Source organism: Limanda limanda, chromosome 7, assembly GCF_963576545.1.
Source record: "Limanda limanda chromosome 7, fLimLim1.1, whole genome shotgun sequence".
In the NCBI taxonomy this organism is placed as follows: Eukaryota; Metazoa; Chordata; class Actinopteri; order Pleuronectiformes; family Pleuronectidae; genus Limanda; species Limanda limanda.
The window spans coordinates 22,053,511-22,076,451 of record NC_083642.1 but is presented as its reverse complement, the minus strand read 5'-3'; the positions used below and the strand labels follow the sequence as shown (position 1 = coordinate 22,076,451).

Sequence of the window (22,941 nt, the reverse complement as noted above, 5' to 3'; positions counted from 1 at the left end):
TAAGCTCATATCATTCAATGTTTTGGTCTTTATTTATTAATAAGTTAATTAAACAACATTTAAAATGGTTCCTAGAGAATTCCACAGTTTGATTGCAGATATGCTGTTTATGTTGCTTTAATGTTTATCGACAATTAAGAATAATGCAACTTAGTACAAAACAAAAAACTTTCACCACGGTATTTATATCTGCACTGTAAACTATTTTTCAACTCATTTAACTATGCAATTACTCTTTTGTGTCTGTGAAATCCAATGGCTCATGTGCCATCTATCATGTTCATTCTGTTTCACAATATTTAATCATGTGCAATCTGTTAAGCTCTATATATTCTGCCCACTCTGTTCACCTTGTATAAATTATTTGTCTTATATTCATATTTTGATATTTCCTTGCATTTATATTGCATGTTTAGTCATTATTACTTCTACTGATGTATATTGTTCTGATGCTTTTGCTACTGCAACACAGCAAATAGCCCAATTGTGGAATAAATGAAAGATCATTTTATGTTATGTTATCTCATCTACCTAATGATTATTTTCTGTTTTGCACCTAACTGCACCTCCATTCCACGCCACTAGATGTCACGAGTAAAAATCTAAAGGCCTTTTCAAATAAGGATTTTACTTTGAAGGTTGGACCGGAAATCCTTGCTGTTGTTAGTTAGCTGTCCGGGAAGTGTCTCAGCCAAGAGAGACGTGTTATAAGTTCAATAAACTCCACAATAAAGACTAATTGGTAATGGCCGGGACGGCGTCAGTCGCTGGTGAAGTGTTCGTCGATGCTTTGCCATATTTTGACCAAGGTTACGATGCAGCAGGTGTCCGGGAAGCGGTGAGTAAACCGGTACTTCCTTTGAATCAGACCGGGAATCTGCTCCATGCTAACCGCAGCATGTTAGCTTAGCAAAGCATGCTATACCCACAGATGGAAACGACACACTGAAATTTCACTTTTGAATGGGGCATTCTGCAAATAAAAACACATTGAAATAAGTACTATGTTTTATATATTGGATCTATTCCGGCTAGTAGTCTTTCACTCAAGCTTACGGCTCACTGGCACCAGGAGTGGAGATGTATCTATCTATATATATAAATAACGTGAGTACAGTAGTGAAGAAGCAAACTCATTAAATAATGGCATGAGAACAGTTAGTTAGTCATGTTCCTTATTAAGATAGAAATCAACCTGGTATTGATTCTTATTAGCTTTTGTAATGTTTCATGTACTAGTTAATAGAGGATGCTTTCAAACACCGAGCCATAAGGAGTTTTTATGTATCACTCAATTTCCACCTGAGCAAACATAGAAAAATCTCATAATAAACTAATAGTCTTCACATGTTTTATTATCCCAGAATAATCTGACTCCAGACTCCTGTTGAGATCAGGGCTCTGTGGGGTCAGATCATGTAGGAGTGAAGGTTTTGGTTTTAGAATTTTTTATGACCAGAGAATGACAAACATTTGATGAAAAGTCAAACATTTCACACATCTGAGGTAGATCAATAATGTGTTATAACTCCTCACTGTGCTTGCACGCTGCATAAGCAATATATCATTGTATATTGAAAGTTCTATTATACTCCTCTCCTATACATAAAAATGATATAGGGGTAATTATTGATATATTGTTTTGTTGTCCAGCCCTACTGTAAACACGGCGTCTTTGGCTTTTGTTAGGCACCGGCCCTCATACAGATCTTTTTCACAGCAGACATCCTTTATTACCTTTGCACTAAAAGCATTTGTGTTGTTAATAACATTAATTATGGCTTGTGATTTTAGCTCCTACCAGACAGTAAACTCACAGAAAAGGACTTCAAAACTTTTATTACATTATATCAGTTCCTGGTCAAATTTATATAATTTAAATTTACTTAAATTATCTCACTAGAGACCTGATCCCTTCAACAATGTTTACTATCAGCCAACATTATATGCCTTAAAAGCACAACATGGACTTCACAAAGAGCACCAGAATTGGGTACTGGGATTATTGACTTTATTTGAGATACCACAAAACTCCTATGACTCTCCCACAGCAATGCAGAGCACAGTATACAATGTGTGTGAAGATTTCTTCTGTCTTAGAAACAGAATGTGTCCAACTCTTTCGGTTCATGATCAGGCTTGTTAAGTCTGGATGCATCTGTTAGGCGGGGGTGATTGATTAGCATCATTTGAAAAGGGTTTACTGAAGCGGCACATTGACGCTCTGCTGTTTCACTACCAATTGAAAAACAGTGGGTGCATTTGTCAATTTAGTGTGACGCACATCATATTCCCTCTTTGTTCCTCTGCTCCTCATTACTCCCTTTGCCTACAATAATGATAATAAAAATGAAGTCCCTCACTCCTGACACCTTTTGCCTCCTCTATGTTGACAGATGGAACATGGTGCAAAAAGTCAAATATCAAATACATTCTTTTTAAAGATATCTGTCATTTTAGGTAGTTATTTTCACATGGATGTGACTGGGTTTAATTAATTGTGATACAAATTGGATGAAACGTCATGATTGACAGCTGAGAGAGACTGGCTTACGATTGGTTGATTGGGTTTATCTTTATGTATGCCACAGACTCTCAAGACTGCTTGACACATCAAATAATTGCCTGTGTTAGGGCCTAATGCTGTTTCAGAGAATTTGCCAGTTTGCCAAAATATAAGATTATGGAGAAATGTAAAAATGTCAATGCTGAGTTTTGGTACAAAGTGAAAAAGTAAATTTTCTGGACGCTCCAGTGCTTTTCCTGTGCACAGTCTTGATTCTCCTTTGGCCTCTAGGCTGCAGCGTTGGTTGAGGAGGAGACCAGAAGATACCGACCTACCAAGAACTACCTGAGCTACCTGTCCACCCCTGACTTCACTACTTTTGAGGTAACAACCCCCCAGACCCCCCAAACCATCTCCATGGCTTTTGCCAGTGCTTCAACAGAAATAAACACCCTTTCTTTTGTCTTGTCACCCTTCAGACAGAGATCATGAGGAATGAATTTGAGCGACTTGCGGCTCGACAGCCCATGGATCTCCTGAGCATGAAGAGGTAAACCTTACACACTGCAGGGGCCTGCGCTGGGGCCTCTGTATAGTTTGGACAGGGGCTGTGCTTTTTCCTTTTGACAAACAAACAAATTTTATGTGGACTACATTCTAAATATACTACTTATTGAGTTGCTGTGATGTTTTTAATGACATATCTTCCGGGTTTCTGTTGGGTTATAAAAAGTCTAATTTGATTTAAAAAAGTTGTATATCTGTTAAAATATAACGTACTTAGTATAGGTAGGTTTATTTTAATGTTCATATAATGCTATTTCCGTTGCCCACAAATGTTTTAGTTGCCTGCATAGTTTGAAATGTATTTGTGTGTTCTTTCTCAAGGATATACATATACAAGCACGCTGTAATCAACTACAAAACTACAGAGAAATACCTATATGGAACTGAGTCTATGGATTCTTACCGTCTGCCTGTAGTTTGACAGATTGTTTATTGTTATTGCTTTGAGGGTTATTAGCTGCTTGGCTAGTTCACTTCATTTTGAGTGATAATGTAAAAAGTCTAAGGCCATTTGGTTTAGATATTCGGTAAGTTTCTTTCGGGCTCTGTCAATAAACCTGACTTGGCTTGGTTTTCCCTCTGACTCTGAATAAAAAATAAAAACATTTTAGCTTTCCTCAGAAAGAACCTTTCTGAATGCTCTGTAGCTTCAAACTAATTTGCATGGTTAGGTGATTTAAATAGTTTTAGTGGTAAATCATCTCTGTGGGTGTCTAAGTTATTTCCTGGCAGTGCTCATTTTAAAACCCAATTTTTGAATACAACTTTAAGTGACACATTATATGAATTCAACGATAATTGATAGATTGCAGCTTTAAGCATAACTCCACTGTATTGTAAAGCAAAGAACTGGTCTATTTTTCTATCTCTTTCACTATTTCTTTGCTCTGTGGCTCCAGATGTTGATTTATTTCATGACTTTTTTCTTCCCTTTGTAGATATGAGCTGCCAGCGCCCTCCGCAGGACAGAAGAACGACATTACAGCGTGGCAGGAGTGTGTCAACAACTCGATGGCTCAGCTTGAGCACCAGGCCGTCCGCATTGAGAACCTGGAGCTCATGTCACAATATGGAACCAACGCATGGAAAGTCTACAATGAGTATGTGACAGCGGCTTTTTTATCACAGACCGTATCTCTGTGTGGAATTAGTCTAAACCTGCTCATGTGTTATTTTATCTTTCCCCTGCAGTAACCTGGCCTTCATGATTGAGATGGCACAAAAGGAACTTCAGAAATTCAGGTTAATGATGACGGGAACATGATTTGCATGTTAAAATGGAATAACCCCTTTGTTCACATTTTGCAGGTTTTAAATATATTTTTTTGGTCCACAGGAAGCAAATTCAGGATATGAACTGGCAGCGTAAGAATGATCAGTTGGCAGGAGGAGCCAAACTGCGAGAGCTCGAGTCCAAGTATGTTTTTCTAGAGCTCACATGTTTGTATCGCTCTATGTAGAGAATATTCAGGTTGAATTTCCCTCTGTAAGAGCATCTGTGTCTGTCCCTCAACAGCTGGGTGTCTCTGGTCAGCAAGAACTACGAGATCGAGCGGGCCATCATCCAGCTGGAGAACGATGTCACTCAGCTCAGACAACAGCAGGGGGACGAGAATAAGGAGAACATCCGACAGGACTTCTAGAGAAGCTGGAGCAGATTCACCTGGTTTTATGAGGCTCACTGGACTGAGAACCCTGAGGAGGGAACGTTACCTGTATGGAGGAGATCTAATGTGAAACCTCACCATCTAATAACTTCAACACTCAGAAGGATCTGCCCCCGAAACCTTAGTGACAGCACACATTTTACAAGATCTCACACTTTGTATTCTACCTTTTTCCTTCCTTTTTCCAAGAAACACAGCTGTTTAAAGGGAGATTATATCTCACATCAATACACTCTGGTTTGGCTGCTACAGTTCAGCCAGTAGCTTATCGAGGTTAATGTTCTTTTCTTTTTGTGTTACTGTTGCAGCATCAGCATTTATGTGTGTAACAGTTCAGTAAAAGTTACATAGTCTCTCTTTAAAATGTAATTTATACAAACATGCAGGTTTCAAATATTGTACATAGTTTCTGAATCAAATCTCAGTGAGCCCTACCGTGAATTCAATTTGTGTATTTTTTTATGCTGTTTAATAAAGTGAACATTTCTTAATATGTCTTAGTCTGTGAATTGGATTTCTCAAATAAGAAGTCATACTTCAACTTTATATACTATAACCCACCTTGAGTGTATTAATGTAATTCTGTTTATGCAGAATCAGGGGCTGGATTCAGGATTTTTTTATCACTTTCTGTAACATAATGAGATGACATTTTTACACTGATTTCTGAGGGATTCATTCATGGATCCTGGTGAAAAAGAGTCAGGCACGTTTAGGGAACTGTTATGAGTTTGGGGAATTAAGTGCAGCCGTTTGGCCTTGGTGGAGGTATGTGCTCTCCGAGTGCCACTATGTTTATGTAAAATCCTCCTCAAGACGGATTACAATTGTTCAACATTTATACTGTTATTATTTTAAAGGAGCTAAATCAACCATCATGCATGACAGTGCAGTACATTCGAAATAACATCCCATTATCATTATGCCCACTGCTCTGTGTGTCTGGCACCAGATGGGTTAAAAGCAGAGGTTAAATTTCCCCTTGCATGAGTATGCCTGTGCATGTCTGTGCGTGGGATAAATAAAATGTATCTTATCTTAATCTTATTCTTAATTATGATAAATAGCCTCTTATTCATTGAACTGAAGGATATAACACTCGCTAAACTCACGTACTGGCAGTGACCTACTGCACGTTGCCCTCGTGTCTGAAGCTGAATGCCTGGTGACCTGTTAGGAAAAATACTACTCATGAACTCTGCTGTTAAATCATCAGCATCATGCACCAGTGCCCCAGCTATCAGACCCACTCACTGGTGAGAGTCCCACTGGGACAGTGACGTTTTCTGTTAACTAATAACACATCTACAGTCAGTTTGACAACAGCCAGTTGAATATTAGATTGTATGTTCACTGATTATACGAGTAGATGATCTGTGTAATCTGTAACTCATCAACTACAGTCAGTCAGTGGTTGTTTTGTATCAAGAGGCAAAATAATATGAACTACTTCCTATTAAACAGTCTTACACAACAGCAGAGCACACTACAGCCTCAGCTGCTGTTTGATCAGGAACTGGAATCAACACGTCTCTGCCAGAATAACAACACCTGAGCTTCACAACACAACTGTGGGGAGAGATATACTGCATCATACTAACATTCAATGGACAGGGATTTTTTTTTTTCTCAATGCTCAAGTATCAAACTTATATATATTTGCCACCGTCATTATCCTTAAAAGGTCACCATGTTCACGTCCTTCTTCACATAGACTGACAATAGGATAACTCGTTACACAAGAAAACATGTAAATGAATAACATCATAAGTAACCTATAATGCGCGTGTGTGGAGTCCATGTTTTTTGCTGTGATTGTGTTGTTTTGTGAGTAGATATGTTGATGATTATAGGTCAATTGCTGGAATTTCACCCTTGAGACATGGGGGGGGGGGGCTGTGTTTTTGTTTTTTTGTTTTAGTAGGATTATGCAAAAACTACTCAACCGATTTTCAATAACATTTTGTGGAAGGACGAACCCATTAAACCTTGGTGTGGATCCAGGTCACGGGTGGATCAGGGAGTTTATTTTTCCTTTCCCTTTTTTCACTTTCTTTTTGAGAGCATTTTTTCCTCCCATTTTGTGGATTTCTCAGGGAATAATTCATGGACCTTTATGAGAAAAAAAATCTAGCACGTTTAGGGGACTGATATTTATGAGTTTATGATTTTGATGCAGATAGATATAAAAATCCAGATCTATGGAATTAAAAGGTGGTTTCATGAGAGTTGGGCCTTGAAAGAGGTATAATAATAACTAGGGCTTCGTTGTAGCACTAACGGGCCCGAGCACACGCGCGTTCCAAGTCTGTTGTGGTCGGGGAAGAGACAGCGTTCAATGACCAAGCGCTCGTCTTCGCGTTGCATGGGTTTTTTTGCACTGCGGCAAGGATAAACGCTTCACTTCCTGTAGCCATTAGGTGGCGCTGTGATTTTAAGTCATGGTGTGTATGTAGATGTCATCAGGTCGCGACTCTTGTCTTACATGCCTAGTTTGGTCTTGATTGAAACAAATATGCCTGAGATACAGAAGCCCGTGTTTCAATGGCGTGTAATCAAACTTTGACGCCAGGCCACGGTCACATGGTATGACGAAACGTTATAATTCCAATAACTTTAGATCTCCATGTTGTTGTGAAGGCACTCATCTTAATTTTAAGTTGATCTGATGAAAGCCCTACGACAAGTATGTCAAAGTAAATATGCTGAATATGGCGAAAATGGCCACCAAATCCAAAATGGCGGGCTACCTGTTTACTATAGCATATCTATCCAAGAGACTTATTTCTTTGTCATGAAAAGACACATGTCCCCGTTGATTTTCGTAGCTGTAGGCCAATCATAGTGCCGGGGCTGCCCTTTAGGGGGCGCTAGTCAGTTATTTTGCCACGCCCATTCCTTAAACCCGTCTGACAGCTTTCAGGGGGGGGGGTTGTTGATACACACATGTAGTTTGAGGGAGATTGAAAATTGAACTATGAAGTTATAGCAATTTCTTGTGTCATGGCGAGTTGATGAACTTTGATGCCACGCCATTAATATGGCGTTTGACGAAAAGTCCCAGTAATCCTATATCTTCATTATCAATGCCTTGAGACCCATTCGCCACAGTTTGACATGGTTGCGCAATGTGGATGAGGAGAAATACTTCCAAGTGTAAGACGTTGAAAAAACAAGACATTTCCTGCTGCCACCAGGGGGCACTGTGATTTTAAGTCACGATTTCTGTGTTGTTGTCTTCGGGTCGCGACTCTTGTCTTATGTGTGTAGTTTGGACTTGATTAGACCAAATTTGTCCGAGATACAGACGCCCGTGTTTTGATGGCGTTTAATCAAACTTTGACGCAACGCCACGGTCACACGCTCTGACGAAAAGTTTATTTTTTTGATAACTTTAGATCTCCATATTGTTGTGTTGACACTCGTCTAAATTTTAAGTTGATCCGATGATAGCTCTACGACAAGTACATCAAAGTAAAAATGTTGAATATGGCCAAAATGGCCACTAAATCCAAAATGGTGGACTTCCTGTTGCGATTTTCATAACGCACTGAGAGACTTTTTTGTGCGTCTTTTCATGATACATAACCACCTTTTTTTTTGTGAGGATCGGTGAAGTTTAACTGAGGGGGCTTTCCGTAGGTGGCGCTGTTGAGCTATTTTGCCACGCCCATTTCCAAATACTCCAGAATACGTAAATTTTCACCCATTTCTAACTTCCTGCAAAGTTTAACAACTTTTTGAGCATGGGAAAGCCCTCAAAAAGCCAATTCATTTGTTCCTTTCAATTTCAATAGGACCTCCCACCGGAGGTGCTCGGGCCCTAATTACTTCATTTGTATAGCACTTTTCTTAACAGGCTTACAATGTGCTTCACAAAAATCCAGGGCAAAAAGATGAATGAACTATAATAAAAGGAATTCAATTCAGTTAAATTCTAAGACGCAAATCATGACATAATATGGTCAAGACCTTAAAAATAATAGAGAAACCCAACAGTTTCCACAATGAGCAGCACTTTGGCAACCTTGGCAACTTCATTAACTGGAGAAACCTCAAGCAGAACCAAACTCAGTGCTGGCGGCCATCTGCCTTGACTGGTTGGGGGAGCATAGAAAATGGGGAAGAGAGGAGAAGTGTGTGGAAAAGAGGGGAGAAAAGAAAGAGAGATAGGAGAGATGCCAAGAAGAATCACAATTGTCATAATGAAAATAATAATAATCCTCAGTTGTACTCTAATCACGGGCTGGTTCTTCAAAAATTTTAATCTGGATCAAACTGATCCAGATTTGGAAATCTCTTTTTCTGCTATCCAGGATCACTTAATCCATTTTATTTTTATACTGGTTTTTCGAAGCAATGTGGGATTGGATTACTCTGATCCGGATTCAAACTTTACAGGATTACCAAATCTGGATTACCTGTGGTCTAAATGGGACTATCACAATGTAGCTATGTAAAGACCAAAAGGTAGAATAGTGTGGGGTCACTCCAATATGCTTTATTTGAACAGAAAATAGGACTGAATGGAACAGCAAACAAACAATATAAACATCCCCCTCCATTGTCCATTTCTTGGAAACAGGCAGTCCACTCATCTGAGACCTACAACAAATAAATAAATAAATACATACTTTTCTCACAAATACATTATGGATGTTTCGAACAGGTTTCAAACAAAGATTTATTGAATTGAACTGGATGAAAAAAGGCTTAAATGTCCAATACTTAACAAAATAAATAACTTCTTAGTTCTTGTTATGAGTAGTTCTTCTTATGCGTTCTCCTTCTTCTTCATCATCATCATCTGCTTCGTCTGCTGTGGTAGAGACCAGCTTGTCCAAGCTTGGCCTTTAGGAGGCGGATCTCAAGTCTGGCCTTGGTTTGCTGCAGTCGGGCAAGAATAAGCTGTTCCTCTGCTAGATGGATCTGTACTTCTGCCCTTTCAGTCTCTTTTTGCAGAAGTACCTTATAGGCGTCATCTTTCTTTGGGTGCTTTGAGCCTCTCTCTGGGGTCCTGTGGGAACTAGACCTTCTGGCTCCACCTGTGATTGACTTTCTCCCTCGATTACAGGGCTGAGATTAAGAATAAATGTTTCTGAAGAAGGCTCACTTTCTGCTGTCATCACAGGCTCACCATCCTCTGCAACATCGTGACATGGCAGGTGTTGTCCATCGCCACCACAGGAGAAGATAGCGTCAAAGGGTGTATGTTGAGCGTATAGATCCACTGCAGAAATATACCAATGAGGAGCTGTATGCTCGGTTTCGCTACGGAAGAGCTGATATTCAGTATATTGTGGACCTTCTCAGGCCCAACCTCCAATGCAGAACCCAAAGGAGTGAAGGTCTGTCTGTGGAGGAACAGGTCCTTATTGCTTCGCGCTTCTATGCGTGTGGGACTTTCTAACAAGTTGTGGGTGACTACATGGGTGTGACAAAATCAACTGTTTGTGATGTTCTGAAAAGTGTGTCAACTGCATTGGCCAGCCTGATTGATGAATTTGTTTCATTTCCAAAGGATGACCAGATCATCCAGGCCAAGCAGAATTATTTTCTTTTGGGGAATATGCCCAATACTATTGGAGCAATCGACTGCACCCATGTGCACATACAAGCACCTCATGAGAATGAGTGGGAGTTTGTAAACCGAAAGGGGAGACACAGCATCAACGTTCAACTTGTGGGCAACGCTGAGCTCCTCATCACAAACTGCATTGTGAAGTGGCCTGGGTCTGTCAATGATGCGCACATCCTGAGGGAAAGCGCTCTATATAGAGAGCTCCAAACAAACCGACCAAATGGTATCATATTAGGAGACAGTGCCTACCCTCTTCTACCATGGCTGATGACCCCTTTTCTGGCTGCAAGCACGCCTGAGCAGGCACGCTTCAACACTGCTGATTGCAAAACAAGATGCACCATTGAGCGCTTAAATGGAGTTCTGAAGAGGCGCTTTGCATGCCTTAACTACTTGAGAGTGGAACCACAGAAAGCATGCAACATAATACTTGCTTGCATTGTCCTACACAACATCGCGACCAGGTGCAAAGTCCCTCTCTTTGATGACGTCCCTGATGCACCTGAGCCCATTGGAGACACTGACCAACCTCCGGCATTCTGTCGGAATGAGGGCCCGACTGGACGACCAATAAGAGATGCAGTTGTTAGATACTATTTTTGATAAGTCCATGACTGATGATTGTGTCAGTGTGATTAATGTTTAATGAACAAAGACAGAATTTATTATTTGAGTTCAATATTGACAGCTGTTTGGGGGATTATTTTATGGGGCCGAAATATTTATAATTTATAATTTGCTGTACTGAAAGGTTGCTAGCCTACATAGCCTACCTACTTTATGTACTTCCTGTTGAACAATTCAAGTGAAATTGATGAATAAATATAAATACTGTAAAATGCATGATATAAATGTTGTATTATTTAAGTAACCAATTTTAGTTACCTAGTTTTATTACTGATATCCACCATGAATCCACCCTCCTGCTGGGATCAGTTTAAAATGATCCCAATCGTACCAAAAAGTTTTGAAAAACCAAAACTCAAGGTTTGATCCGGATCAACAACAAGATTAGATTACGTGATCCAATCCAATTTCTGAATCCTTTTTTTCTTTTGAAATACCCATGTTCAAGATTTGATCCAATCCGATAGCCGTAATCCGAGATCAGATTACTTTTGAAAAACCGGCCCCAGGTGTTTCAGTCTTTTAATCGCAATAACCTTAAAAGCCGTACCTGACGGTTCACTGAGGCTGAAGGTAAATCTGACTGGCTACTGGCTTGTATGGCAGTGCTATGAAAGACATGCGGCGTGCTCAGTAGATCAGACGTCATTAACTTTTTTTTTAACGAAGATAAGTTGTAAGCAGGGATTTATAGGAAGAGAGTTGACTAGTCTTATCCTGTCAGGCAGGGAGTTCCAGAGCTTCGGGTCCTGACAGAGTAAGCCCTGTCACCCTGAGAAGCCAGCCTTGACCTCGGGACTACTTACAAGGACAGGCTGGCCGACCTCAGGGTGCGACTGGGATGGTACAGAGTCAAGAGGAGCCCTGTGGTTTGTTTTAGTTCAAATACGAGCAGCTGCATTTCAAACAAGCTGCAAACAAGTTTCTAAGGTATAAAGTGCGTTGCAATAGTCCAGATGGGGAAAGACATAGGCATGTATTAGCTTTTCTATGTCAGGGAGAGATAGAACTGATTTAATTTTGGAAATGTTAAGTAGATGGACGTACCAGGATTTAATGATTTAATTAACGTGTGTTTTAAAATTCAGTTTGGAAGCGAAAGGGACTCCTGTTTCTTTAGCTGTTGTTTTAATAATGGTTGCCAGGGAATCGAGAAATGGTGAGTTTGCCTGCTATCTGATCTGAATGGAAGATGATTATTATTTATGTTGAAGGAAGTTAAGAGACATCCATTGCTTAATGGCACTTGTTGAGATATCTATGTTTTTTTCTCTATCTTATGAATATATTTTACTATATTTTACCTACATTATATCCTGTGAATCAATATTAGCTGTGTAGTCTATAGAATTAACAATATTACAACTGTTTCTTTTATCCTGGAGTGATATATAATTTCTGGACTCAGATACAGGGTCAAACACAGAGCGCACCCATCTGTGTGTCAATCTGACTGCAAAGTACAGCTTGGAGAGAAGTGTGAGAAGTAAATTCATCTTGAGATTTGAGATTATCAGGAAGGAGAGAGGATGTGACAGGACTAACACAATGAACCCTTTTCATGAATTATTATGAGAAAAAGATATTAATTCCTCCTCTAAAGTCTAATCTGCTGGGTCTCTCCACTGTGAAAATCTCCCTCTTTGATAAGGGCACAATGGTGGGACACCTGGTGGAGTGGACCTTCTCTCACAGAGATATGCTTGCAAAGAACTGCGCTTTGAGAGACAGTACACATCTGGCCAATTGCTGAGTGCCCTCAAGAAAAGAACCGCCTCTGGGTTGCACGCTGTGTTTTTACAAATACCGTGGACTTGGGAAAAGTTGGGGCTTTCTTCTCGACATGATCCAGTGAACCTGGTGACGTGTCCGGCAGAACCCCAGAGATTCTCTGTAACTATTGTTCTTATACAATAAACGTATTACTGTGAAACTTTTGAACACTGAACTTGTCTAAATTATTAACCTTTCCCACTTGAACCTCAAATCAACGAACACGCTGTCTGGTCCAGAAGGGACCGGGCTCAACACACTCTGTTAGGACACTCGCACGGCTGACGTTCTCTGACAAGACAGGTCGATTTGGATGTCATTGGCATCGGAATTATATTACATTACATTTCATTTCCTTTAGCTGACGCTTTTATCCAAAGCGACTTACAATAAGTGCATTCAACCACAAAGGTACCAACCCAGAACAGCAAGAATAAAGTAAGTACAATTTGCTTCAAAAAAGCCAAACTACAAAGTGCTTCATCTAACTGCTTTAAAAGTGCAGTCTGGTGTAGTCTGAAGAGATGTGTCTGCAGCGGAAGATGTGTAGACTTTGTGCTGTCCTGATATCATTGGGGAGCTCGTTCCACCATTTAGGAGCCAGGACAGCAAACAGGCGTGATTTTGTTGAGTGTTTAGCTCACAGTGAGGGAGCAGTGGAGTGGATGAGCTGGGGTGTAACGTTTCACGATGTCCTGGATGTAGACTTGACCTGATCCGTTCACAGCCCGGTACACACGGGCAGCCACTGGTAACCAGTGAAGGGAGCGGAGGAGCGGAGTAGTGTGAGCGAATTGAGGTTAAAGACCAGTCGAGCTGCTGCATCCTGGATGAGCTGCAGGGGTCGGATGTCCCTACAGGTCTGGGTGTGGGCTACCTCGGAGTTGTCAAGGGTAATAGTCAGGTCGTGGGTGGGAGAGCCATTCCCTGGGAGGAATGATAGGATATCCCATTAAAATGGCTGATGGCGTGCCCTAATGGGAGCATGTACAGCAAAGAATAGAACCTTGAGGCAACCCAAACATCAATGGAGCTGAGGATGAGATGTTATTTCCAATGGAATCAGAAATGTCTCTATCTGAGAGATAAGACTTGAGCCATCTGAGGGCAATTCAAGATCAGTGCCGACGCACTGTGTCAGTCTATTGATGAGAATGTTTTCATCAATGGTGTCAAATGCGTCACTGAGGTCAAGGAGCAGTAATATGAACTCTGTGAGGTCCATTCTGGTTCTGAATATGTGGTAGCCATCTTTGTTATGTATAAAGTGAAAACTCAGTCTCTCCAAAATGTGACTTATGTCTGTTTATGTTCAATGTGTTGTACTGAGGTTATTTTCTCCACCACCAAGGGAAATAAATAAAGAGAAACTATCACTCTAGATACTCTGAAATACATAATCTGATGCACATGACCAGCAATTTGATTCAAGTTTTATTGCCACATTCCTTACACAGTGTGCATGAACATAAGTCAACTTTCACCCTTACGTTATTTGATACTTTGGTCAGATCATACAAACTGAATGATCTGAACATCTGAACAAACGTGAACTCAAATCTGTGGCAAAACCAAAAGGCCCGGCTGCATGAAATTATCTGTATGGTAACCGTGGAGAGCCAGTATTCCAGCATAGCGAGAGAGGGGATAGGTAGCTAAAAGGTAGAACAGCTCTGAGGAGTACCAACATAAAGCAACACCAACCAGGTGTTGAACCTAGCAGAAACACTGATTATTCCTCTTTCACTTTTACATCCTTCACAAACAAACAAACAAACAAACAAAAACACACACACACACAAACACACTCACAAGTTTGCAGGCACCGTTATACTGTTTGCAAAGAAACTTTAGGGTTCTCTTTAGGAAAAGTCCTCCACTGTGACAATCAACTCTGACTCTATGTGCAAAACCTTGTGGACAGCGTCAGCCACCAATAGCTAGAATAGCAGTAGGTAATTTTTGGCCATGCTTGAGTCTATATACTGAGCGTGTTGAGAGCTGGTACTAAAGTAACAGATTCCGGCTGGTTCTGGTCCTGGCTTCCATTGCTCTGGAGAAACTTTTGCCGATGCCTGTCCTCCTGACGCTTCTTCTTCTCTTGCCTCTGCTGCTCCTTCCTCTGCTTGTTTGATACCTGGGGACGATGAAAACAGAATTGTGTTATTAAATATGTAATTTCAGCCACTAGGGGTCTCTCAATCAAAATGATAACAAAAGACCTAGTTTGATGATGCGAAGCAGTGTGGGATCATGGGAGTTTTTCTCTTCCCCACCACACCACTTCTAAGGCACCAATCATGGTGAGGCTGAGGCTGAGGCAATGCATCAAAGTTATATTCATGTTACACAGCAAATGGCAATGAATAATCGCGATTCATTTTGAGTGACAAGTACAAACAGAGGTAGGAAATAAAACGCCCACAGGCTAAAGGCTAGCATTGTGTTTAGCCTTCTTTATACTTTGTTAGCAGAGTGGGACAAAGCCAAGGGTAAAGTGGATATGACACAATTAAAAGGTGACCTAAATTAAACGTCCTGTTACCTTGAACTAATTGTGGATTTCTCTGGGTTTGAAAGTTGTTGGAAACAATTTGGACAATGTTACACAAGTCTGCAAAAATGTATAACATAGGTATTGTTTTTAGATACCTTAATGAAAATATCTTTACTGAAGTGCTTTATTAATTATAAAACATTATTTTTTATTATAAAACAGTCAGGCTAGACAGGCTGTGAAACAAAAATGGTAATCCACAGGAATTTTGTAAAATATAAATATTTTATGTCAGTTGGCAAATCCCTCTTGTAACTCCACCTTATGCTTTTGTATGTTGCTGCCCTCTGCTGGCTGCTTGTGCTCACTGCAGTCTGTGGCTGCAGCTCTGCAGGCTGAGCAGGATCCTGAGGAGCATTGGCCCTGGCAGGACTGACCCAGCACCGAGCCGAAAAGCCACTCAGCATTGATGGTAGCTGCACTCAGCTGGAGAAGGTTCTCCTCATCAACTGAGGAAGAAACACACACATAAACACTCAACTAGTAAAGAGTCAATGTGATGAAATGGTAACTGTTAAGATAAAGAAAACTGTCTACTGGAAAACAGGCTGTGTAATCTGTATAATATTGATGGAGGAAGTGTAGCAGAGGAGATAAGCTTGAATGCACCATAGTTATGAAGTCTGAAGGGAAGTTTGATGCCTCGTTGTTCTCTTTTGCTCTGACAGTCTAATTCTTCCTGCAGCTAATGAGTCAAATGTAACTTCTGACCCTGGATTCCTCGATTCTTGATGGAGCTCAGGATCACGTTGTCCTCCTCGAAGGCTGTGGGGCAAGGGTTTTTCTGTCGCTCCCTCTGACCGTCCCCAAACTCACGCTGCTGGCCTGGCGAATTCTGCATGTTCTGATGATAGCAAAGCGAGAAATCATCCAAGACCCATCGGTAAATGTAGTATTACAACACTTGAGCTGTGAATGTTAAACACGACACGATGCATTCTTTACATCTAAAGAGGAAGGTGGAACAAATACATGATTTCAGCTGTTTTAGGATGAATGGGGATAGCAGCGATTATTCCTTAATACTTGATGCACTTTGTGTATTACAGTATTTACCTCTATGCGGAGCTGAGCAGGACTTTCAGAGTTGTCTCCCACCCGCCTGACACTGTCATAATGATCTCCATAGCGGTAGGCAATGTGTAGCTCTCTGCTCACCTGCTTTACTGCACCATTTATCTACAAAGAAAATACAACCTATAATGTGTGCAAAGTAGCAGAAGGCAGTTAACTATCACAGATTAACAGCCCTTTACATTACATTGGAAATCCTCTGTCTGTGCCTACCTCCCACAGTGGTGTGTTCAGCTGATGGATGACCACTTTCACCTGTTGACTGCGAGCAAAGGCTACAATAGCGTCATTGCCAGCGAATGTACCGGGTTGAGAGAGGCTCGACACTGGGTGGAAAGAAACAAAAAGATATTTTTCCTATTTTTTTTCCAAGTTCCAGTGAAGCAAAGAATGGAGTCAAGTCTGAAAAACTAAATCATCTATGTTGCATCGATATGTCTTGATGATCTTCTATATTTACTTATCTATTGCAAGCAGAAGTGGGGACCACCAGGGGTCAGTGCATAGTTCCTGGTTGCTGAATAGAGAAACTAACATGTAGAGTAGCATCACTAATCAGTTCACTGTGAAAGAGGCACTGGCTAAAGTTACTATTTCCGTGGTCATGTTAGTCAATGTCTCATGCTGGGTAGCTTTCTTACAGTGCTGTGTGAAGGGCACGTCATCTTCCACGAAGGGTTCAAAGTCATGTCGATAGGTCGTCATATACTGAACAGTCTCCTGGCGAAGCCGGTGGTGACCCCGGGAGTGACCTTCTAACTGGTCGCCTAAAGCTCTGAACAGGCAGTTTCTGCAGGAAAAACAAAAAAAGCCCAAATCAATGTTTCTCAGTGGCAAAGTTGTCAGTAAGTTTGAATCAACGCCTTGATATTTCTCAAGTGTCTTTCTTAGAGTTGGTATTAGCTGGTGAGGTCCTGGGTTTCAAACAATAACATGACTCAAGATTCCTAGATCTCCAGCCAAATAGTAAAACATGATTGATGAAGAGTGACAAATTTGGCTTTTACTACATAGCAGCCATGCAGCTAAAAAAAACATTGTAGTTTAGACAAAAACACATTGTAACTGACTGTGAGAGAAACGCACACAGAGGCTGGAGCTATAGTGTTCCTCCTGGTTAGTAAGATTTCTTTATATTAATGTTGTTTAAAAGACGTTTAAGAGACAAATGTGAAAAGAATCAGCGATTGTAAAGAACAAAAGAGAGAGAGACAAAGCACAACCAGACGCCACCATCTCTTCCTGGCTCTTACCCGTCCCCGGGGACTTCTCTCAGCTTCAGTCCCAGTGTCTGGAGCTGAATGGAGAAACTGGCAAACTCTGCTCCTTCATCTCCGTCCTGGGGCCGGTTCTTGCGGTCCTTCACGATGGCCCGGCGAGCGGCCCGGTCGTCCCTCTTGCGTTCCAGTTCGCTCTTTTTATTGCTCCGCACAGGTTTGGACGTCTGTTTCCTCGACATGCTGGCTGCATTCGTGCCTCCAGGCCTACGACACCGGAGTATGTCTTCTCCCAGTACTGAGCCAGCGCTGGCATCAAGCACTGCCACACATCAGGAACCTGGTTAACAATCCACAGGAGCAGAGGTGAGTGTGTGTGAGTGAACACCAGGGTGGTTTCTCCAGCGTGTAGATTCTGTAACCTTGCACAAGAACGACCTCCATGGTCTGTCCCAGATGAAGACATTATACCATATATATTATAGTAGGTCATTTGCCAGGCATTTTGAAGAGGGGCTTCTCAGCCCATCAATATGAACAATATAGAGGAAACATTTAGCTACTACTTCTGATTCATTGTGGCAAACTGTGAATATAAATAACGCATTGAGCAACATTTTGTTCCACTGTCAGAATAACTCTGATCTCTTGAATTCATATACATTTAATAAAATGTGAAATAACGATTTTTGCTGAATATGAATTTGCCCAGTTCCGTTATAAAGCTAGTTATCAGTGCTAAACGTACGTTAACTAACTAGAACTAGTTGTCCGGGTCTTGTAACGAGTATAGGTTCGTACTAGGTCATGTTACTTTAGCGGACTCACAGGGAATATTACCGGCGCCAGGTTTGCCAACATGAAGTTCATCAGCTAGCAGCTAGTTAGCTAGCGAGCGAGCATTCACAGCTGAACATTACGTAACGCATCATCTACTCTCGCTTGTAGCACTGAATACAAATCGAGTAAGTGTTAGAATGAGACGTAGTTAAAACAGTAGTACTTACGTTTAACAAGATATACTCCAAGATGTATTTGTTGTTTCGTTTTGAATTGTCTCAGAGGAGAAATTATGTGATTGTCGTTTTTGTTTACAAATGAACTTCCGCATATGTACGTCAGCGCATGCGTCAGCATACGTCAAATCCTACGGAAGGGGGAATGGGCCATGCGTAGGGCGAAAGGGATGGTAGGTTTAATAAACGAATCCACAAAACTATATTATGTTATATTATATTGTATTATATTATATTATATTATATTATATTATATTATATTATATTATATTATATTATATTATATTATATTATATTATATTATATTATATTATATTATATTATATTATATTATATTATATTATATTATATGTAATTGTGGGTCAAGGATTTCTGAAGTATAAATAAAGCTTGTGAATGCAAATAAAAAATCCATGTAACTTAATTCATTAGTGTGTTTATAAGTGTTTATTCAAGTATTATACGTAAAAGTAATGCATTTCATACGTGTTATATTATCTATCTATCTATCTATCTATCTATCTATCTATCTATCTATCTATCTATCTATCTATCTATCTATCTATCTATCTATCTATCTATCTATCTATCTATCTATCTATCTATCTATCTATCTATCTATCTATCTATCTATCTATCTATCTATCTATCTATCTATCTATCTATCTATCTATCTATCTATCTATCTATCTATCTATCTATCTATCCATCCATCCATCCATCCATCCATCCATCCATCCATCCATCCATCCATCCATCCATCTATCTATCTATCTATCTATCTATCTATCTATCTATCTATCTATCTATCTATCTATCTATCTATCTATCTATCTATCTATCTATCTATCTATCTATCTATCTATCTATCTATCTATCTATCTATCTATCTATCTATCTATCCATCCATCCATCCATCCATCCATCCATCCATCCATCCATCCATCCATCCATCCATCCATCCATCCATCCATCCATCCATCCATCCATCCATCCATCCATCCATCCATCCATCCATCCATCCATCCATCTATCTATCTATCTATCTATCTATCTATCTATCTATCTATCTATCTATCTATCTATCTATCTATCTATCTATCTATCTATCTATCTATCTATCTATCTATCTATCTATCTATCTATCTATCTATCTATCTATCTATCTATCTGATAATTGCATGAGTAGAGGTGCATGAGTCATATTATTTTGCAGACTGTGAGTCAGGACAAAGTAGGAGGTTACAGTTACAACTCTGAAAGAAATGTTTGCATCTCCACCTCTCCCCAAATCGGAGAAAATCTACTCACCACCACCAACTCCTCCTGATGACTCCACACAGTTGGTGCGTGTGGGGGATGAGTGGGCTGAGAAGCAATAAACAGGATGTTTGCAATGTGAAATAAACCAGCAGACGCACTGATACAAATAAAATAGCCTGAAGACATAAAACTGCATCAGAAAACAGGAGGACGTCGTAAGACTATTCCTTTTCCTATAAAAACCAAATACAAATTTGCACCACGCCAGCTGGTGTGAAAGAAACAGGACACACATCTGCAGATGTGCGTTGGCATGTGGTTCATTATAGACCTTGGTGAGTAATGGCATTGTGTGTGAGCAGATGTAATGGCCCGGAGGTCATCCATGCATGTGCTGCAATCAGCGTCAGTCACCTGAGTGGAACACAGAAATCAGCCAAGCATGAACGACATATCATTTTACTGTACATGTACAATATGTTTGTGGGTGAATGAGAGTCGAACATGGTGCTTCAAATCTTTATGTTATAGGAAGGGCCAGAGGCTAAAATAGACACTAATATAGCGGAAAGTCTTTTACTGAGGTTGCATATGTTTATCCTGACATACTTTTTATAAGAAACTACTTTGCAGCTTCACTGACTTGCTCAAATATTTTCTTTACCATGGCACAAGGTTATTTGTATATCTGCAAAACTGTCGTTATTAATCATACCTAATTTCCTGATTTGTGCTTGTATCCAACATGAGGAAATATCATGGTACACTGAGAAACCTGAGGGCATTTACAACAGTGAAACCTAGATTTTTCTTAAACTAGCTGCTTCAACATATAAACAGACTGTTCTTTCATATCAGCTGAAGCATAAAGGATTCAGCTGAGACCAATGGGAGACGTTTCTTTGGCCTCTTCCAGTTTAGCAGAGGAACATTTTCCATGCAACCAAATGCAAATATTGGACGTTTTGCTGGTAAATGTTGACATTTTATTAAAGGTGACGACCCTCAGGACGTAAATTACTGTAAGTACCCACCTGAAAAAAACAACTTTAAAGGGTTAGTTCACCTTATTTATAGCAAAGCATCTTCTCATTTACTGATATTTATCCATGAAGTTAGTTACAGTACATGTTTCATCAGATATCATCAGATATCTCTATCTATAGTAAACTTCAGTTCTCAAATTAAATTAAAATATTTAAAAAAATGCAAAGTGTCATTCCAACTACAAATCTCTGAGTTACTGTCAATAATTCATAAACCTCATAAACCTGCATGTTTAGATATAATACAGTAACTAAACCTGCCCTTTTAATGCAAACCTAATTATTATTGCAAGCATTGCCACAAAAGAAGCCGTATCAGCTCAGATTCCCTTTTCTGTTAGATTTTTTGTGCAGCTACTGGGAGCGCTGGCTACTTTCATAACTGAGAAACACTGTAAACCCACTATCAACCCTGTGTTTGTAGCTGCATTTTATTGCTCTGGTTTAAAGTCCCTTTATTAAAATAAAACATTTGCATTAGGTTCATTTTACCCACTTGAGATTTGTAATGAAGCTCTGTTACACTGGTGCTTGGCTGTGTTTTCTTTACTGGAGGAGGATAGAACAACTATAGGGGGTCTGTGGGATGCAACTGCAGATGTTTATGAATTCTGCAACCCCTTCCCGCCACAAAAATAAAGAATAGAATTCAAATGGTTATTTTGTTTGCATGTTAAAATGATTCCATGTTGATAGTTGCAAGTGAAATGTTTTGGATTTTAAAGAGAGTCAGAAAATGTGTTCCACATTCGCAGGCTGGTTTATGGGCGCTGTCCATGGTGCTGAGCCATATGTAAATCAGTGCTCATGTCAGTAATATTGTGAATTAACATGAAGTATTTCCATGTGTTTTAACAAATGTTTATTCGTGAAAGAGTTTACAGAGGCTGATTAGTTTGCTTACTTCAGGAAGTTTCCGATGCTTGTGGGAACTGTGGGTCTGAATTGTATCTTGACTGGCACGTTTACAGTTTAAAGGTTATGTATTTATTGTTAAAATGCAGAAAAAGAATCCCCAGACACCAATGGCACTGGGTGATCCCTTCAGCCAGGGTTTTGGGACCATTATCTCCAAAAAAGTGTAACCTGCCTCAGTTGTCTTATTATTATGATTTTCAGGTTTGATTGGAGAATTACTGGCTGACAACACCAGTTCCAAGTCTTCACCTCTGTCTCTGCTTATTTCAAGAAACAACTCATGTGGCTTGTATTCTAAAAAGAAGAAGGGGAATGGAATTGCACGGAATCAGAAACTGAAGAGCTGCAATGTCTGTAAGAGAATTAAAAAGAAAGGCAGGTATTTGTGCTTCTGCATGTTACGTGGAAGTAAATCTGTTTACATGGTCGTCATGGGGACCTTTCTCCCTTATGGTGTGTGTGCACAGATATCTTTGTGAGGATCCACTTTGACCCTATTGACCTTACAGAGTGAGGACAGTTTGACCTTTTTATTACTGAACCACTTTCAATTGTCAGTTTTCATGGTTAGGTATATATTGGTTATGGTTAAGGTTGGGGTAAGGGGCGAGGGAATGCATTTGGCCAATTGGGTGTCTTCACTATAGGATAAAAATAATAAGGTTGTGTGTAACTGGGGGATAAAAGGGGTTAAGCCACTGCTCAAAGGAGGTTGGATCACCATGAGTAGCACCATTCAGGAAGCCTGCTCCAGTGTATCTACAGGTATCCACTATAAATAATGAGCCTAGCTAGTCCCCCCCTCTCTCTCACACACGCACACACACACACACACACACACACACACACACACACACACACACACACTTTCTCCCTCCCTCCTTCTTCTCTGACACACACGCACGCGCAGACACACGCACGTGCACCAGGGGTGGGAGTGGATGCTTGTGTAGCTGCTGGGAGCCAGGATGGGATAATCATGCGTGTCTGGCTTCGGGCATTGATGCAGCTGGATCCGGAGTGGACTCGGTCTCGGGGCGTGGGGGGGGTGTAGTTCTGCTGGAGCGATCCGGACCTCAGGTCGATGTTCACGAGGGCGATGGCCGAGAGAGGAGCTGGTGCCGCTGCT

At 40.4% G+C, this 22,941-nt stretch overlaps 2 protein-coding genes across 2 annotated transcripts; one reads left to right on the top strand and one right to left on the bottom strand.

The window, feature by feature from the left end:
* Positions 1-672: 672 nt before the first annotated feature.
* bcas2 (BCAS2 pre-mRNA processing factor) lies at positions 673-5,213 on the top strand. Its single transcript, XM_061074977.1, has 7 exons — positions 673-838; positions 2,798-2,890; positions 2,986-3,056; positions 4,012-4,173; positions 4,265-4,315; positions 4,410-4,490; positions 4,590-5,213. Exons 1-7 carry the CDS (start codon positions 746-748, stop codon positions 4,714-4,716), a joined length of 678 nt encoding a protein of 225 aa, XP_060930960.1. The 5' UTR covers positions 673-745; the 3' UTR covers positions 4,717-5,213.
* Positions 5,214-14,142: 8,929 nt separating this feature from the next.
* On the bottom strand, positions 14,143-18,686 carry otud3 (OTU deubiquitinase 3). Its single transcript, XM_061074402.1, has 8 exons — positions 18,577-18,686; positions 17,606-17,909; positions 16,994-17,142; positions 16,566-16,678; positions 16,335-16,457; positions 15,990-16,122; positions 15,540-15,727; positions 14,143-14,858 (listed from the first exon to the last, which is right to left on the bottom strand). The coding sequence occupies exons 2-8, from the start codon at positions 17,809-17,811 to the stop codon at positions 14,700-14,702; spliced, it is 1,071 nt and encodes a 356-aa protein (XP_060930385.1). The 5' UTR covers positions 17,812-17,909; positions 18,577-18,686; the 3' UTR covers positions 14,143-14,699.
* Positions 18,687-22,941: the final 4,255 nt, after the last annotated feature.

Coding starts and splice junctions, on each gene's coding strand:
- bcas2 (XM_061074977.1), top strand. CDS start 746: ATGGCCGGGACGGCGTCAGTCGCTGGTGAAGTGTTCGTCGATGCTTTG. Junction 2,891..2,985: donor CTGACTTCACTACTTTTGAG/GTAACAACCCCC, acceptor GTCACCCTTCAG/ACAGAGATCATGAGGAATGA. Junction 3,057..4,011: donor GATCTCCTGAGCATGAAGAG/GTAAACCTTACA, acceptor TTCCCTTTGTAG/ATATGAGCTGCCAGCGCCCT.
- otud3 (XM_061074402.1), bottom strand. CDS start 17,811: ATGTCGAGGAAACAGACGTCCAAACCTGTGCGGAGCAATAAAAAGAGC. Junction 17,143..17,605: donor AGAGAAGTCCCCGGGGACGG/GTAAGAGCCAGG, acceptor TTTTTCCTGCAG/AAACTGCCTGTTCAGAGCTT. Junction 15,728..15,989: donor CAAGAATCGAGGAATCCAGG/GTCAGAAGTTAC, acceptor TTTCTTCCTCAG/TTGATGAGGAGAACCTTCTC.